This window comes from Notolepis coatsorum (assembly GCF_963971535.1).
Source record: "Notolepis coatsorum genome assembly, chromosome: 12".
NCBI classification, from domain to species: Eukaryota; Metazoa; Chordata; class Actinopteri; order Aulopiformes; family Paralepididae; genus Notolepis; species Notolepis coatsorum.
In genome coordinates, this window is record NC_140176.1 from 124417805 (window position 1) to 124437713 (window position 19909).

Sequence of the window (19909 nt, forward strand, 5' to 3'; positions counted from 1 at the left end):
TCTAGCTGGCTAGCTACTGATAGCTGCTGATATCAACAAATGCTCCAGCAATAGTCTAGTGCATGATACCTCCGTTAGCTCGGTAGCCAACGTTAGCTCACGTTGCATTTCCCCGTTATCGCCATCTGGTAGATCGATATGTCCATTGGCTGATGATAAATCCCCTTATTGCAATTCAAAACGTATCCTGTGCAACAGACAATAGCTATCGCTTCAGATGAGTAGAAAACTACATTAGAGATCCAAAAAAAAAAAGTATACTTCTGCCACAGGGAACACTCTATTATCGCGATAGCGCCCCTAAGAGGATCTGGCCGGTATTGCACTTTCTCCAATTCAAAGAGTAGGGTACATCTGCAGTGCATCTCGGCGACCTTGAATAGGTTATTAAAATGGAATAAAAGCCAAAACAACTTGCCACGGATATATCCGTGCTTCTGTCCACAACGGGTGGAATCGAAACACGGAGATCTCCGTGGTCGGGCGCCATTGTGTTAACGTTATCTAGCCGGCTAGCAGTAGCTACAGATAGCTCCTGATATCAATGTCTTATAACATTGATTCGATGCATATTCGAGCCCCGGGCTTGCATCGCATGAGGGCATGCTGAATGTGATTTGACCAAAGCAGAGTATACATATAGGGTCCAGCTGCAGCGCCGGAGAATCCTGGCTGTAGCTGGAGGCTACTCGAGTACACACAGACAGTGGAGCTGTTTGCAGATAGCGAGCATTTTGACTTGTTGCGTGGTGGCGATGTCTCGCAGATAATACAACTACAAGTATGATTATATAATATATATATTTTATAAAAAAAAAATTATATATATATATATATCTTTTTTTGTATAAAACCAAAAACGATCACTATCGGTATCGGCCGATATGGCTCATAGACGATCGGTGATCGGTATCGGCAAAAAACGTGATCGGGGCATCCCTAATACCGATCATATACATTTGAATTTTTTAATATAGCGTGTATAGGAAAGAAACGCCAATCGATAATCTGTCATATGCGTCGGGGCCTATAACTCGCGTTTTAGGAATTACTGCAGAAAACCTTAAAAACATACTTATATTCTCGACGGTAGTAACACGACAATGTATGAATGAAAAAATATAACGTTCCCACATCCGGAACGATAGATACCCGATGTTGAATGGGCCATAGTAATGTCGATATAGCTATAATATTTTAAAAGTTATAGCCTTGCAAAGAAGGTAAACATCTCCATAGGGTTACAACACTGGCAGACTGGGCATAAGGATGGGCACAATGCATGGCAGACAATGTGTTAAGGGGATGCAGACCAGAGAAAGACTTTCGTCTCGTTTAGATCATCAGGGTCCCCCATTTTCAATGAATCTTAACATATGACATACATGACATACAGATAGACAGTACTGCTACATCTAGACATTTATGACATACCAGATTTACAAATACAGTACTGTTTGTGATACAAAAAGAGTCTAAAAAAGAGAGTATATACATTTGACGAAGAAACTACATTGGAGGAGGTTGGTAGGTGGGGTGGTGGGGGGGGGGGAACTGTACATTGGAGGTGGTTGGGTGGGTAACTGTACGTTGGATTATCGACAACCTTACTTGGTCCCAAGAAGAGGGTCTCGTGTATTATTGGGTGGGGACATTTACTGTACATTGGAGGGGGTTGGGTTAGGACATTTACTGGGGCCAGTTTCGAATTGCAGTCTCCCGTAGGTGCTCTTTGAGAGGGTTTTTGAAAGTGGGTAGTTAGTGATTCACATTCCTTTACAGCTTTGGGTAGGGCGTTCCACATTGATGTGGCATAATTGCGAAACGTGTTTAGTCCCTTGTTTGAGCCGAATCTGGGTTTAACATGATTTGTGGAACTCCCTCTGGTGTTGTGGTCGTGGTATTCACTGACCTTTGGGAAGTATTTCGACATGTACATGGGTACCTTAGTCGTGTAGTGTATCTTGTAGACCAGGCCCATTGCAAGTTGCTGTACTCTGTCGTCTACTCTAAGCCACCCTAGGTTGGCAAAGTGGGCAGGGGTGAGGTGGGTTCTAGGAGTAAGGTCAAGCAGTAGTCTGACCAGTTTGTTTTGTGATGTTTGTAATCTTGTTTTTAGCGCCTTTGAGGTGCTTTGGTACCATGAGGTGCAAGCATAGTCGTAGTACCCTTGAATGAGAGCTCCTGCCAGAGTCTTCAGGGTATTCTTGTTTACCAGAGAGGAGATCCGGTACAAGAATCTAGTTCGTTGGTTGGCTTTTTTTTATTACATTGGATGCCATTTTGTCACAGGAAAGATTTGCCTCTAGGATGGAACCCAGGTAGGTAATTTCATCTTTCCTTGTGACAATATTGTCACCCACTGTAACTGAGAAGCCGTCGATCTTGCTGAGTTTGTTATTTGAACCGAAGAGAATGGACTCTGTTTTACCCAGGTGTAATGATAGTTTGTTATCAGCGAGCCAGGTGCAGATTTTGCCGAGTTCAGAGCTGAGTGTTTTTTCAACCTGTAACTTGTTCTTGTCAGTAGCGGTCCTAGTATGCTTCCTTGTGGAACACCACAGGTCACTGGGAGGGGGGGGATAGGGTAGGGCTGGGCGATATGGCAAAAAATCATATCGCGATAACAATATGATAATGTTATCATATTTCTCTATCGATAATTATCGAAATTGTTATAAGTATAAAAAAATGTAATAATTTAAAACTTTTTTTAAACAACAGATGTATGTTTATTTTGCAGCAATTCTTTGTCGTTGCCGCCATCTTTAGTGTTACATCCCCTCACACCAGTTCTCAGGCTGCAGCTGGTTTGAAAGCGAAAGTAAACCGGCTTCTCTGCTGGCTGTGGCTCCAGGGGAGTTGAACAGTTCTGGCTCTGCTAGTTTATTTTCGATCTTTTGGCGCTTTTTTGGTGGACAAACCACTGCACATGTGCACCGTGACTCGTGACTGGAGTCTAGCTCTGCTAGCACACATAGCCTACTGTGTACAGACGGTTTCAAACTGTATTTTAAATTAGAAAGCAAACTAAATATATTGCGATATTTATCGTTATATCGCCCAGCCCTAGGATAGGGTACCGTTTACCTCCACCATCTGTTCTCTCCCCTCCAGGTAGGATTGCATCCAGCTCACTGATAGACTATCAAAACTAGGGGAGCACGATATAGATTTTTTGATATCGATACCGATAACTTTCTGCTCCTCAAGGTCGATACCGATAACCGATATATATATATTTATTGTATTATAATTTCTTTATGTATATTCCTGTAGTGTTGACCTAACCAGATTTATCATGACATGAGCGTTACTACTATGAACAAAACAAAGCCAAGAGAACAGTTTTGACTCTTCAAATAAAGTGACTATATTTATTTGTCCAAATAAATATAATTTTAGTCAATCACAAAATTCACAATCCGTCAATGTCATTAACCCATTCTCCGCCAATCACGTGTTAAGGCGGGTTTCTCCGCCATGCGTTGTCTGCCAATAACTCCGTAAGGCGTTTTTGAGAGCAATATTTCATTTGTCATGGTATTCATATTTCACCCACAGAGTCTTGGGTGATGCTGTCTGAGCCATCACAACTCTGCAACGCTTCAATACCGCCACCTGGTGGCCGATCGGCGAGTTGCCAAACCGGAAGTGCCGGAAGTGCTCGGTCCGTCCCCTATTTTTGTCCGGCCACTCGCTTATCGTCCCGGGGCTCAATACAGACACCGTCGATATGGATCTTTGCCATAACTCAATAATCAACATGATTTGGACGTGTATTAGTAATATACAAACCGGAAATGGATCGCATCGATCAACATCCCATAATTGGGATCTGTTTGCTCCACTCTCATCGCCCAACGCTACGAGGAGACTGGGGTGAGTTTCAGCGTTTTTTTTTTACCATTTTCGATACAAACTGCTCTGATCAATATATCACCCATACTACATAAATCATTTAACAACGACCCCCCCCCCCCCTCCGTTCACCCGCAGATGACCAGTCATGACGTTTAGGACCATGTACAGTTGACATTTTTAATATAACGTTGATCGGTATCAAACTGCATTTGATCATCTAATATATGCATTTATGCCTATATCTCACGTTCTATGAAATACTGCAGAAAACGATAAAAACATATTTATACTCTAGACGGTATTTTAGTATGAATGTGTGAATGAAAAAGTAAAACGTTCCTACATCCTGAACGATAGATAATTGATGTTGAATGGGCCATAGTAATGTCAATTTAGCAATACAATTTAAAAAGTTATAGCCCTGCAAAGAAGGTGAACATCTCAAGTTTTCAAGTTTCATGTTTCTTTAATAGTTGTCATACAGAAGTACAGAATACTTTCATACAAAATGCTTCTTACTGTTACGCTCCAGAGACTGTGCTAGACAAGATAGTATCAAATAACGTAGTATAGCATGTAAATTAGAAGTAGAAAATTAGGTCCCAGTGTTCAGTATAGACATATGTACAATGTTCGATGCAGAATAGACGTAACTGAGTTACCATATAATATACAATACTATGCAGTGTACTAATGTACAGTACTATATAGTGCAAAGCAGAAATGGGATGAGGTACAATTTAGGTACAATTTACAGTAAGGTGTACGAGTTGTAGTGCAATCCTTCATCAATAAATATAAAGTGTGGGGAGTGGGTGCTACAGTGTGTTTGTTTAAAGTGGGTGTGTGCTATAAAGTGTGTGGAGTGGGTGCTACAGTGTGTTTGTTTAAAGTGAGTGTGTGCGTGTGGATGTGTGTGCTATGTGCGTTTGGTGGTTGTTGTTGTGTAGTGTTCATTGTTCAGCAGATAGACAGTACTGCTACATCTATACATTTATGACATACCAGATTTGCAAATACAGTACTGTTTGTGATACGAAAAGAGTCCAGAAAAGAGAGTATATACATTTGACATTGAAACTGTACATTGGAGGAGGTCACTTTTTTAAAGGTCCGCCTCACCTCATGCTCTGTTACCCTGAACACTGAGTCTCCATCAGCAGCAGACCCCCCCCCCCCATTGCCGTGGCTTGTGGGCTGGTGTTGTTATTACCAGCATCAAATCTCGCATAGAAGGTATTGAGGTCATTTGCTAAGGAGATGTCACTGTTCAGTTTGAGGGAGGTGCCTTTGTAGTCTGTCATCGTTTTGAGCCCCTGCCACATAGCTCTGGAGTCAGCCTGTTCAAACTGGAGTTAAATTTTATCCCTGTAGCGCCGTTTAGCCTCTGTCACTGTCCTCCTTACGTTGTATCGCGCCACCTTGTGGTCATTCATGTTGCCTGCCACCAGGCCGTCGTTGTATGCTTTGGTGTGCGCTTTCAGAGCTTCACGGACGGATTTGTCTACCCAGGGTTTTTGATTTGGGTAAACTCTAATTGTGGTAGTGGGGATTGTTTCTTCCACCAAAGTACGAACATAGTCCAGCACTGTCTCCGTGTAGACATTAATGTTATCTGTGTCGCGGAACACGCTCCAGTCTGTGCACTCAAACGCAGCCTGGAGCGTCCCCCCCGACTCCACATCCCATTTCAAGTTCAAGTTCTTTAATAGTTGTCATACAGAAGTACAGAATACTTTCATACAAAATGCTTCTTACTGTTACGCTCCAGAGACTGTGCTAGACAAGATAGTATCAAATAACATAATAACATAATATAGCATGAATTTAGAAGAAGAAAAATGAGGTCACAGTGTTCGGTATAGACATATGTACAATGTTCTGAGTTACCATATAATATACAATACACAATACTATGCAGTGTACTAATGTACAGTACTATCTAGTGCAAAGCAGAAATGGGATGAGGTACAATTTTAGGTACAATTTACAGTAAGGTGTCCGAGTTGTAGTGCAATCCTTCATCCATAAATATAAAGTGTGGGGAGTGGGTGCTACAGTGTGTTTGTTTAAAGTGGGTGTGTGCTATAAAGTGTGTGGAGTGGGTGCTACAGTGTGTTTGTTTAAAGTGAGTGTGTGCGTGTGGATGTGTGTGCTATGTGCGTTTGGTGGTTGTTGTTGTGTAGTGTTCATTCATTGTTCGTTTAGCAGCCTGATGGCCTGGGGATAGAAGCTTCTTCTGAGTCTTTCTGTGCTCGCCTTGAGACTCCGGTATCGCTTGCCTGACCGCAGCAGTTCAAAGAGGCAGTTGTTCGGGTGACTGGAGTCTTTAATGATTCTCTTAGCCTTGCCCTTGCAACGCTTGTAGTAAATGTTCTGGAGGGTGGGGAGTCCCCTCCAATTGTGCGTTCGGCTGAACGTGTCACTCTTTGTAGTCTGCTTCGGTCTTGTGCAGTGCTATTCCCAAACCAGGAGGTGATGTTGCCGGTCAAGATGCTCTCTATTGTACATGAGTAGAAGTTCTTAAGGATCTTCTGGCTGACTTGGAACTTCCTTAGGCGCCTGAGGAAGTAGAGGCGTTGTCGTGCCTTCTTCACAACACTGTCAATGTGTGTGGTCCATGTCAAGTCCTCGGATATGTAGGCTCCGAGGTACTTAAAGCTGTTGACTCTCTCAACCGGTGCCCCGTCGATGCTGAGGGGGCTGTAGTCCTTGACCCCCGACCTCCTGAAGTCCACAATCATCTCCTTTGTTTTGCTGACGTTCAGGGAGAGGCTGTTTTCCTGGCACCATCCCGCCAGGACCTTGACCTCTTCCAGGTAGGCCCTCTCGTCGTTGGCAGAGATCAGGCCCACCACCACTGTGTCGTCAGCAAATTTGATGATTGTATTGCTACTCCGCTGAGCCACACAGTCGTGTGTGTACAGGGAGTAGAGGAGGGGACTCAGAACACAGCCCTGGGGGGCCCCTATGTTGAGGGTGATGGATGAGGAGGTGCAGTTGCCTGCTCTCACCACCTGGGGTCTGCCAGTCAGGAAGTCCAAGACCCACTGGCAGAGGTCATAGCCCAAGCCCAGGTCCCTGAGCTTGGCTATGAGTATGGAGGGGACTATGGTATTGAATGCCGAGCTGTAGTCGATGAATAGCATTCTCACATAGTTCCCCTGCCTCTTGTCCAGGTGTGATGCTGCTGTGTGCAGCACATGGGCTATGGCGTCCTCCGTGGACCTGTTGGGGCGGTATGCAAATTGCAGGGGGTCCATGTTGATGGGGAGGGAGGAGCAGATGTAGCCCTTTACTAGCTTCTCAAAGCACTTCATGGCTATGGAGGTGAGAGCTACAGGGCGGTAGTCGTTGAGGCAAGCAGGCTTGGATTTTTTGGGTACAGGGATAATAGTGGACTTCTTCAGGCAGGTGGGGATGACAGCCTGTTCTAAGGACAGGTTAAATATGCCAGTGAATACTGGGGCCAGTTGGTCGGCACAGACTTTTAGGACGCGGCCGGGGATGCCGTCCGGACCTGCTGCCTTCCTGATATTCACTTTTTTAAAGGTCCGCCTCACCTCATGCTCTGTTACCCTGAACACTGCGCCTCCATCAGCAGCCGACCCCCCCCCCCCCATTGCCGAGGCTTGTGAGCTGGTGTTGTTATTACCAGCATCAAACCTCGCATAGAAGGTATTGAGGTCATTTGCTAAGGAGATGTCACTGTTCAGTTTGAGGGAGGCGCCTTTGTAGTCTGTCATCGTTTTGAGCCCCTGCCACATAGCTCTAGAGTCAGCTTGTTCAAACTGGAGTTCAATTTTATCCCTGTAGCGCCGTTTGGCCTCTGACACTGTCCTCCTTACGTTGTATCGCGCCACCTTGTGGTCATTCATGTTGCCTGCCACTAGGCCGTCGTTGTATGCTTTGGTGCGCTCTCTCAGAGCTTCACGGACGGATTTGTCTACCCAGGGTTTTTGATTTGGGTAAACTTTCATTTTGGTAGTGGGGATTGTTTCTTTCACCCTAGTACAAACATAGTCCAGCACTGTTTCCGTGTAGACATTAATGTTATCTGTGTCGCGGAACACATTCCAGTCTGTGTAGTGAAACACTGACCGGAGCGTCTCCTCTGACGTCAAATCCCATTTCTGCACCTCTCGCGAGACTACAGGAGTACTTTTAATTCTCTGTTTGTACTTTGGTGAAAGAAAGATGGACGCGTGATCTGATTTACCAAAGCCACTATCAGAATGAGCCTTGTAGCCACCTTTAAATTGCGTGTAACAGTGATCTAGGATGTTACCGCCTCTGGTGTTGCAAGTCACATGCTGATAGAAGTCAGGCAATACCTTTCTCAGATTGGCGCTATTGAAATCTCCCAGCACTAAAATGGCGGCGTTAACATTCGCCACTTGTATTCTATTTACCTCGTCGTGGAGTCTGGAGAGCGCAACCTTGTTGCTGGCTTGCGGTGGAATATACACTCCGATCAGGACGATCGCCGTTAACTCCCTCGGGAGGAAGAAAGGACGACACTTGATGGTTATATATTCCAGTTCTGGGGAGCAGTGGTTGGATAATTCCTTCACGTTAGTTGGATCGCTCCAATTTTTGTTAAACATGAAGGCAATACCTCCTCCACGTTGTTTACCGGACTCTGCTGATGTCCGATCCTTGCGATGGATAAAGAAGTGATCTGCCGGTTGAATCGCGTGGTCTGGAACCTCCGGTGTGAGCCATGTTTCGGTGAAGCAGAGGACGTTGCAGTCCCTAACGTCTCTTTGATATTGAATCCTTGCTCGGATGTCATCCAGTTTATTGTCAATTGATTGTACATTGGCTAGCAATATACTGGGCAGTGGTGTACGGTGGCGTCTGGATCTCAGCCTGTTACGGATCCCAGCCCTCTTTCCTCGTCGTCTGGGTCCTCTTTTCCTGGGATCTAGGAACAAAGGATCTGGTCCTAATCTCCGGAGAATTTCTTCAGGCCATTGATGCGGTTCGGAAAGCTGGTCCAGTGAGTAATCCAGTTGGTAAGTTTCCCGTAATCCAATGTCTATGAGTGACTGACGGTCATATACATTAAATGCACCAACAGTTGGTACGAACAAAACTCTAAAAACTATAAATATTAACAAAAGTAAACACAGTCTCGACGGAGCGCACAGACAGGCAGCCGTTCGGTGCGGCGCCATCTCTCTGCACCTCTCGCGAGACTACAGGTGTGCTCTTGATTCTTTGTTTGTACTTTGGAGAAAGAAAAATGGCCGCATGATCAGACTTCCCAAAGCCACTAGCAGAATGAGCCTTGTATCCACCCTTGAATTGCGAGTAACAGTGATCTAAAATGTTACCGCCTCTGGTGTTACAAGTCACATGCTGATAGAAGTCAGGCAAAACCTTTCTCAGATTGGCGCTATTGAAATCACCCACTACTACAATGGCGGCGTTAACGTTCGCGGCTTGGAGTTTGTTTACCTCATCGTGAAGTCTGGAGAGAGCGACACTATCGCTGGCTTGCGGTGGAATGTACACTCCTACAAGGATGATCGCCGTTAACTCTCTCGGAAGGAAGAAAGGACGACACTTGATTGTTATATATTCCAGATTGGGGCAGCAGTGGTTCGATAATTCCTTCACGTTGGCTGGATCGCTCCAATTGTTGTTCACCATGAAGGCGATCCCACCTCTGCGCTGTTTGCCGGATTCAGCTGTTCTATCCTTGCGGTGGATGAAGAAGTGATCGGCCGGTTGGATGGCGTGGTCCGGGGTTTCTGGCGACAGCCACGTTTCAATGAAGCAGAGAACATTACAATCTCTAACGTCTCTCTGGAATTTAATCCTTGCTCGGATGTCGTCTAATTTATTGTCAATCGATTGTACATTGGCTAGCAATATACTGGGTAGTGGCGTTCGGTGTCGTCTGGTTCTCAGTCTGTTACGGATCCCAGCTCTCTTCCCTCTCCGCCTGATGGTTCCTTTGTTCCTGGGGTCAACACCTGGTCCTGGTGTTCTCAGGATCTCAACAGGCCATTGCTGCGGTTCAGAAAGCTGATCCAGGGAGTAATCTAGTCGGTAAATTTCCCGTAATCCGATGTCTATAAGTGACTGACGGTCATACACATTAAATGCACCTACTGTTGGTACAGACAAAACTCTTAAAACTATAAATATTAGCAAAAGTAAGCACAGTCTCGACGGAGCGCACAGACAGGCGGCCGGACGTAGCGGCGCCATCTTGTAGCCATCTTGTAGCCGTTAGCCGTTAGTCTCCATAGACTTATAGCGCTAGCAGATAGGGTACAATGATGGGTACAATGCCCGGCAGAGAATGGGTTAATGTGTTTCCCTGAACAATGGGCAAACTAAAAACCAACAGGTATTGTGCTTTGTCAGTAGGGATGGGTACGTTCACATCTGAACCGATACGGTACCGGTACCTGTGAATCGATACCGGTACCCAACGATACCTTTTTTCGGTACCGTCTCTAAAAATGTAATCTACCTACTTCAGTTGTGAAAAAAAATCCTAACTTCAAATAACCACATTTTCGACCGTTTTCGGCTTGCTATTGCCCCGACTGCTTTGTTGTTGAATCAAGTCAAATCCTAAGTAAGCATATATTGTGCGTGTGAACGTTGACATAAAAAAATTTAAAATAAAAAAAATCTAATTTTTTTTATCGGAGCTATCGATAATTTTATCGGGATGACGTCATAATTGCTGATATCGGGTTGATAATTATCGGGCCGATATCAGCAATTATGATGTCATCCCGATAAAATTATCGTGCATCCCTAATCAAAACCAATTGCTTTTAGCTTGTCAATCAGAATGGAGTGATTGACAGTGTCGAAGGCCTTTTTTAGGTCCAGCATGACCATGCCGCAGTATTTGCCCGCGTCCACCTCTTGTTTGATGTGATCGTTCAAATAGAGAAGGCATGTGTCAGTGGAGTGGGATGTTCTGAAGCCAGATTGGAATTCGTAGATTAGATATTTTTCCGCTAGGTACTTTTCGACCTGTTCGTAGACAATTTTTTCCATGACTTTCGAGATGGAGGTAAGAATAGAAACAGGGCGGTAGTTGCCTGCGTCTAATTTGCTGCCCTTTTTGTGCAGGGGGTCACTCTCGCAATTTTGAAGTCCTTGGGTACGTGTCCCTGTTTTATGGAGAGGTTTATTATGTGTGTGATGACTGGGGTGATGGCGGCTGCTGAGTCTCTGAGGAATTAGGAGGGGATATTGTCATGGCCAGTGGCCTTGTTCGGTTGGAGGGCGCTCAGTTTTTTGAGTACCTCAGCTGTTGTTACCATTTCCAATTTGAAGTCGTCTTTGCGGACCCCTAGGTTTTTGTAGTATGCTACTATGTGTTCTACCCCAAAATGCCCTGAGTGGGAGGGTAGTAATTTGGTAAGTAATTGGCCACATCCAGCTTGTCTGTGATGAGCGTGTTGTCCGTCTTTATGTTTATGTTTGAAAATCTGGTTTTAAGTTTTTTACTGCAGCCTAGTTGATTATTGCGTAATTTCCAAAGTTCACAGGGTTTATTTTGGCTTTCCTCAGTTTTGTCATTGGTGAAATAATTTTTTGCAGTTTTGATCATGGAGTTAACGTCTTTTCTTAGTCTGTTTCTTTGCAGTTTGAGTTCAGTCACGTGGGCTTGGAGTTCACTGCTCAAGCTTTTGGTAAGCTTTGACTGACTTTTATGAAACTTTTTCATAGCGGTCAGTATTTCAGTGTGCATCCATGGCTCAGCACGATTTTTTACCCTGGTGGTTCTTAGGGGGGCCATGTTGTTAAGTATTGTTGAAAATTTGCTTTTGAAACCAAGCCATGTTTCTTCAACCTGTGTACCACTGAGCTCATCTGACCAGTCCATGCTCTCCAGTTCAAGGTTAAAGGCCTCTCTAGAGTAGGTTTTGAGGTCTCTAGATGTGACTGTTTTGTGACAGCCGGCCTTTTGTTTTAGCTTTTTGATCACATTGATCGTCTCCTTCTCCAAGCTGTGTAACGCCTCCACGTCCCCAGGGGATACACCAGCCCTATATACTCCATCCCTACACTCCAGCACGAGGCTCCCGCTCCTCCAACTCCGACCTCCTCACCATCCCCTGCACCAGGCGTTCCACACTGGGAGATCGAGCTTTCGCTGCAGCAGCCCCCAGGCTGTGGAACTACCTCTCCCCCCTCATCCGAGGCTCTGACACCATCAACCTCTTCAAAACCAAGCTAAAAACCCACCTGTTCACACTTGCCTTCACGCAACACGGCCCCGCTCCCAAGTAGCCCACCCCTGACTCTTATAAGCCACAGATTCCGTTGTTTTGTTTTGTTGTTTGTTTTGTTTGTTAATTTCAACCACTTCATCCAATTGGACAGCACCTTGCTTCCTTTTTTATCTCTTTTATCTTATTTGTTTCTTCCTGTTGTTACTATACACAGATATTCATAGTTTTCTTTATTTGTATTTTTCTTAATTTTTTTTATCAAAATTTATATTTTCCATCCTTTCCTTGTACAGTGTCCTTGAGTCTGAGAAAGGCGCTTCTCTCTTAAAATCCAATCTATTATTATTATTATTATTATTATGACCAGCCCACCCACGCTGACACTTGTGCTTATTGCTCTCGCAGCTCTGCCCCACTGCTTGTCTGGTCGGGGATTATGCACATTAACTGATTCATATGATTTAATATAGAGGAGGTGGTGAACGTACTGATTTAATATACACTCATAGAGGAGGTGCTGAATGTGAATGTATGCATTATACACACACGCATACAGTATGTATGTGTATCAGGGGTGTAACGGTACACAAAATCCACGGTTCGGTACGTACCTCGGTTTTGAAGTCACGGTTCGGTATGATTTTTGGTACAGGGGGGGGGGGGGGGGGGGAATACAAAACAAAAAATTGCTTTTCATTTATCTATTTATTTATTTAACTGTATTAAACAATATAAAACGAATTGGCCATAATTTACTTCACAGTCACGAAAGGGGCTACGTGCCGGCATTGTTCAACTTTATTGCGAACTTTATCACGCATTTGAAACGGCATCACCCGAATGTGAATATCACTGGTACAAGGACGAAACGGACCCTAGTGCAAACCCAGCTCCCTGTGGCATTCAAGCAGCATCTCGCTATTAATTCAGACCAGGCCAAAGCAATAACTAACGCCATAGGTGTTTTTATAGCAGCAGATCTGCGACCATACTCCGTTGTCGAAAACACAGGGTTTAAGCACATGAGCCCCGCTACCTAGTTCCCTCTCGTCCGTATTTCAGCCAGCAAGTCATACCAGCTGCGTGGGATGAACAAACAACATCCGGTTAGTTGTGCACGTTATATTAGGGCCGGGGGGATTTAAGTTCCGCAAAATAAGGTTCCGTACCGTTGCAATCGTTCGGTGCACAGCGCGTACTGTACCGGAGGACCACATTGAGGCGGTACAGTACGTATTCGCGTACCGTTACACCCCTAATGTGTATAGTATATAAGGAACACGCCAACATTATGGTAAATGTGCTTACTGTCAGACAAGACGACGGATATCCATTTCCTCTCTGTGCGTTCAGTAGAAAGCTATTAGTCTGCAAGCTAGCCTAGCTTAGCACACATTAATATAAGCTGATACGATTGATTGATTGAAAACTTTATTAACAGATTGCAGAATGGGTACAATACAGTACGGCTCAATACACACAATTGTTAAGGGGATGCAGACCTGAGAAAGACTTTCGTCTTGTTTACATCAGGATCCCCCATTTTCAATTAAATTCATAAATGACATACATGACATGACACAGGTAGACAGAACTGTTGCATCCAGACATTTATGACATACCAGATCTACAAATATACAGTACTGTTTGAGTACAAAATATTTCTAAAAAGAGAGTATATACATTTGAGGGGGAAGAAAATGTACATTGGAGGAGGTTGGGTAGGTGGGGGGGGGGGGGGGGGGGGTAACTACATACGGACCAGCTAGCCTAGTTGTTGGCCAAAGAAACCTCTCCCAGAGTTTTAGGCTAGTCGACTGTATCTGCTTCCATTCATTTGTGCTAAGCTAAGCTTGTAGCCGGAGAGCCGAAAAGCACGAAGAGGAAATTGGTATCTATCTTCTTGTCTGACTCTGGAGAAGACGGTAAGAGCATTTCCCATAATGGTAGCATTTTCTTTTAAGACCTTCTGAATATCCTATTGTCTCTCTGACTCTGTGTCTCCTCCGTCCTCTTCTCTCTGACTCTGTGTCTCCTCCGTCCTCTTCTCTCTGACTCTGTGTCTCCTCCGTCCTCTTCTCTCTGACTCTGTGTCTCCTCCGTCCTCTTCTCTCTGACTCTGTGTCTCCTCCGTCCTCTTCTCTCTGACTCTGTGTCTCCTCCGTCCTCTTCTCTCTGACTCTGTGTCTCCTCCGTCCTCTTCTCTCTGACTCTGTGTCTCCTCCGTCCTCTTCTCTCTGACTCTGTGTCTCCTCCGTCCTCTTCTCTCTGACTCTGTGTCTCCTCCGTCCTCTTCTCTCTGACTCTGTGTCTCCTCCGTCCTCTTCTCTCTGACTCTGTGTCTCCTCCGTCCTCTTCTCTCTGACTCTGTGTCTCCTCCGTCCTCTTCTCTCTGACTCTGTGTCTCCTCCGTCCTCTTCTCTCTGACTCTGTGTCTCCTCCGTCCTCTTCTCTCTGACTCTGTGTCTCCTCCGTCCTCTTCTCTCTGACTCTGTGTCTCCTCCGTCCTCTTCTCTCTGACTCTGTGTCTCCTCCGTCCTCTTCTCTCTGACTCTGTGTCTCCTCCGTCCTCTTCTCTCTGACTCTGTGTCTCCTCCGTCCTCTTCTCTCTGACTCTGTGTCTCCTCCGTCCTCTTCTCTCTGACTCTGTGTCTCCTCCGTCCTCTTCTCTCTGACTCTGTGTCTCCTCCGTCCTCTTCTCTCTGACTCTGTCTCCTCCGTCCTCTTCTCTCTGACTCTGTGTCTCCTCCGTCCTCTTCTCTCTGACTCTGTGTCTCCTCCGTCCTCTTCTCTCATCCAGCGACCAAGTTCGGCGCCATGCTGGACATGTTGACGGACCGCTGCGCCACCATGTGTCTCCTGGTGAACCTGGCGCTGCTCTACCCCTCCTACACCTTCCTGTTCCAGCTCAGCATGATCCTGGACATCTCCAGCCACTGGCTGCACCTCCACAGGTAACCAGAACATCTGGATATCCTGCTATGAAACCAGTCAGCCACTGGCTGCACCTCCACAGGTAACCAGAACATCTGGATATCCTGCTATGAAACCAGTCAGCCACTGGCTGCACCTCCACAGGTAACCAGAACATCTGGATATCCTGCTATGAAACCAGTCAGCCACAGGTAACCAGAACATCTGGATATCCTGCTATGAAACCAGTCAGTCACAGGTAACCAGAACATCTGGATATCCTGCTATGAAACCAGTCAGTCACAGGTAACCAGAACATCTGGATATCCTGCTATGAAACCAGTCAGCCACAGGTAACCAGAATATCTGGATATCCTATGAAACATACGGTTATCCTATAACCATAGTTATATGAGTATAGCGAGCGCTCTGCACTCTAGTGGAACCCTATCCCTTATCAATCTAATACTGAATAATTTTCTTCACATGTACACACCCATCCGCGTGGCCACACCCACATCCGCTATTCTACATAAGCGAGGTCCTACTGCTAATTAACTAATTATGACGTACTGTATGTACTTACTGATTCGATGCTTTCTTTCGGTCTCAAAGACTTACAGGCTAGGTCCCTTCTTCTTTAGCAACAGCCAGGAAATCACGGAAGCATATTGTCCCTCGTCTTTGCAAAAATCCAAAAAATTAACTTGGTCCATTGCTGGCGAAGCACGACATCCTCTGGAAAAGTGTGCAAAGACGTATTAGGAGCTTTACAGCCAGGAACAGCACATGTCCTGCGTGTTTTGCTCATCGTGGACGGCAGGCAAGTTACTGCACTTCTTTCCTGCTGTCTGCCTGCTGTGTGTTGAGGGCTGCCCAGGTAGGTCTGCCTGCTGTATGTTGAGGGCTGCCCAGGTAGGTCTGCCTGCTGTATGTTGAGGGCTGCCCAGGTAGGTCTGCCTGCTGTATGTTGAGGGCTGCCCAGGTAGGTCTGCCTGCTGTATGTTGAGGGCTGCCCAGGTAGGTCTGCCTGCTGTATGTTGAGGGCTGCCCAGGTAGGTCTGCCTGCTGTATGTTGAGGGCTGCCCAGGTAGGTCTGCCTGCTGTATGTTGAGGGCTGCCCAGGTAGGTCTGCCTGCTGTATGTTGAGGGCTGCCCAGGTAGGTCTGCCTGCTGTGTGTTGAGGGCTGCCCAGGTAGGTCTGCCTGCTGTATGTTGAGGGCTGCCCAGGTAGGTCTGCCTGCTGTATGTTGAGGGCTGCCCAGGTAGGTCTGCCTGCTGTATGTTGAGGGCTGCCCAGGTAGGTCTGCCTGCTGTGTGTTGAGGGCTGCCCAGGTAGGTCTGCCTGCTGTATGTTGAGGGCTGCCCAGGTAGGTCTGCCTGCTGTGTGTTGAGGGCTGCCCAGGTAGGTCTGCCTGCTGTATGTTGAGGGCTGCCCAGGTAGGTCTGCCTGCTGTATGTTGAGGGCTGCCCAGGTAGGTCTGCCTGCTGTATGTTGAGGGCTGCCCAGGTAGGTCTGCCTGCTGTATGTTGAGGGCTGCCCAGGTAGGTCTGCCTGCTGTGTGTTGAGGGCTGCCCAGGTAGGTCTGCCTGCTGTATGTTGAGGGCTGCCCAGGTAGGTCTGCCTGCTGTGTGTTGAGGGCTGCCCAGGTAGGTCTGCCTGCTGTATGTTGAGGGCTGCCCAGGTAGGTCTGCCTGCTGTATGTTGAGGGCTGCCCAGGTAGGTCTGCCTGCTGTATGTTGAGGGCTGCCCAGGTAGATTGTGGGCGGGCATTGGCTCCAACCACAGAGCCAATCGGATCACTATCCGCTCCCCGAGCGCCACGTGACGTCACCATGCGCGTCAAATCAGAACGACCTGATTAAAATGGACCAGGAAATGAATGACCTGAATGACGGCAATCCGCCAATATGGTATTTAGAGACACAAACACATTGATACTAACTCCTATTACTATAATACAATGCTGGACACTGAAAAAAGACATTTATTATAATGCATGTCACCTTTAAGTTCTGCACACAAAAAAAGTAACGTATTAGTTGTATTCGTTCGGTACACAGTGTGTACTGAACTGAAGGTCCCATACTGAAACGGTTCGGTACGAAATACATGTACCGTTGCACCCCTACCAACTACAGTGTACCATCAGGCCATCAGGCTAGCAGTAGCACTACCAGAGCCAACTACAGTGTACCATCAGGCTAGCAGTAGCACTACCAGAGCCAACTACAGTGTACCATCAGGCTAGCAGTAGCACTACCAGCGCCAACTACAGTGTACCATCAGGCTAGCAGTAGCACTACCAGAGCCAACTACAGTGTACCATCAGGCTAGCAGTAGCACTACCAGCGCCAACTACAGTGTACCATCAGGCTAGCAGTAGCACTACCAGAGCCAACTACAGTGTACCATTAGGCTAGCAGTAGCACTACCAGAGCCAACTACAGTGTACCATCAGGCTAGCAGTAGCACTACCAGAGCCAACTACAGTGTACCATCAGGCTAGCAGTAGCACTACCAGAGCCAACTACAGTGTACCATCAGGCCATCAGGCTAGCAGTAGCACTACCAGAGCCAACTACAGTGTACCATCAGGCTAGCAGTAGCACTACCAGAGCCAACTACAGTGTACCATCAGGCCATCAGGCTAGCAGTAGCACTACCAGAGCCAACTACAGTGTACCATCAGGCCATCAGGCTAGCAGTAGCACTACCAGAGCCAACTACAGTGTACCATCAGGCCATCAGGCTAGCAGTAGCACTACCAGAGCCAACTACAGTGTACCATCAGGCCATCAGGCTAGCAGTAGCACTACCAGAGCCAACTACAGTGTACCATCAGGCTAGCAGTAGCACTACCAGAGCCAACTACAGTGTACCATCAGGCCATCAGGCTAGCAGTAGCACTACCAGAGCCAACTACAGTGTACCATCAGGCTAGCAGTAGCACTACCAGAGCCAACTACAGTGTACCATCAGGCTAGCAGTAGCACTACCAGAGCCAACTACAGTGTACCATCAGGCTAGCAGTAGCACTACCAGAGCCAACTACAGTGTACCATTAGGCTAGCAGTAGCACTACCAGAGCCAACTACAGTGTACCATCAGGCTAGCAGTAGCACTACCAGAGCCAACTACAGTGTACCATTAGGCTAGCAGTAGCACTACCAGAGCCAACTACAGTGTACCATCAGGCTAGCAGTAGCACTACCAGAGCCAACTACAGTGTACCATCAGGCTAGCAGTAGCACTACCAGAGCCAACTACAGTGTACCATCAGGCTAGCAGTAGCACTACCAGAGCCAACTACAGTGTACCATTAGGCTAGCAGTAGCACTACCAGAGCCAACTACAGTGTACCATTAGGCTAGCAGTAGCACTACCAGAGCCAACTACAGTGTACCATCAGGCTAGCAGTAGCACTACCAGAGCCAACTACAGTGTACCATCAGGCTAGCAGTAGCACTACCAGAGCCAACTACAGTGTACCATTAGGCTAGCAGTAGCACTACCAGAGCCAACTACAGTGTACCATCAGGCTAGCAGTAGCACTACCAGAGCCAACTACAGTGTACCATCAGGCTAGCAGTAGCACTACCAGCGCCAACTACAGTGTACCATCAGGCTAGCAGTAGCACTACCAGAGCCAACTACAGTGTACCATCAGGCTAGCAGTAGCACTACCAGAGCCAACTACAGTGTACCATCAGGCCATCAGGCTAGCAGTAGCACTACCAGAGCCAACTACAGTGTACCATCAGGCTAGCAGTAGCACTACCAGCGCCAACTACAGTGTACCATCAGGCTAGCAGTAGCACTACCAGAGCCAACTACAGTGTACCATCAGGCTAGCAGTAGCACTACCAGAGCCAACTACAGTGTACCATCAGGCTAGCAGTAGCACTACCAGAGCCAACTACAGTGTACCATCAGGCTAGCAGTAGCACTACCAGAGCCAACTACAGTGTACCATTAGGCTAGCAGTAGCACTACCAGCGCCAACTACAGTGTACCATCAGGCTAGCAGTAGCACTACCAGAGCCAACTACAGTGTACCATCAGGCTAGCAGTAGCACTACCAGAGCCAACTACAGTGTACCATCAGGCTAGCAGTAGCACTACCAGAGCCAACTACAGTGTAACATTCATTAGCATTAGCTCATTTGCACAAGTTCACATAAATTCACATAAGCGAGCTATTGTTGACTGGTAATAGGATGACCACATTCCTATGATCCAAAATGCAGGACAGCATGCCAACAGTAACGTGATACTGAAGATGTATGTAAAAATAACCTTTACATAACGTATAAAGAATTTGATCTAAATATAACCATTTCGATGAGCTCATTTATTACAGCGTAGTAGGCTAAAGGCGGCTGCGGACCAGCGAAAGTGAAAGGCCAGCGACCAGCGGAGCTCTGTGGCTCTGGTGTTTCAGTCCCGCTGGACGTGATCCAACCACTCCGCTCTGCTCCAGACCTGCTGTTGTATTGTCAACATGGCTGTAAATAGCTTCATAGCCTTTTCATAGTTTTTGCCCAATAGTGTTGAACAAACTACTAGGAACCTAGTAGCTGACTCCCACCTAAAAGGACAATATACTACCTTATGCATACCGCACCTTATGTGAATACTGTATACGTCATCAGATCATATATTTAGCATTTTTAGATTATATATTCTATTTAGATTATTGGATTATTAGATTATATATTGCATATATTTAGCTTTTAGCATTTTGTTTTTTTAGATTATATATTAGATTAGATTTAGATTATTGGATTATTAGATTATATATTGTAACTATTTATTGTAGGGCATACATACCCTCATCTCGCACCTTGTTGCCCATAATATGCACATGTCCAGAGTTAATTATATTGATTTGTTATATTGTTTACACTGCTTT

The 19909-nt window shown here is 46.2% G+C and overlaps 1 protein-coding gene across 1 annotated transcript in view; it reads left to right on the forward strand.

Annotated features, from left to right (window-relative positions):
- The window catches only part of cdipt (CDP-diacylglycerol--inositol 3-phosphatidyltransferase (phosphatidylinositol synthase)), a gene marked incomplete at its 3' end in the record, with an annotated part of 66729 nt that overhangs the window by 25063 nt on the left and 21757 nt on the right, over positions 1 to 19909 (forward strand). Inside the window, exon 3 of the mRNA XM_084326195.1 lies at positions 14881 to 15034. Within this exon, the coding sequence (XP_084182321.1) occupies positions 14881 to 15034 (154 nt within the window). The remainder of the gene's footprint in view (positions 1 to 14880; positions 15035 to 19909) is intronic.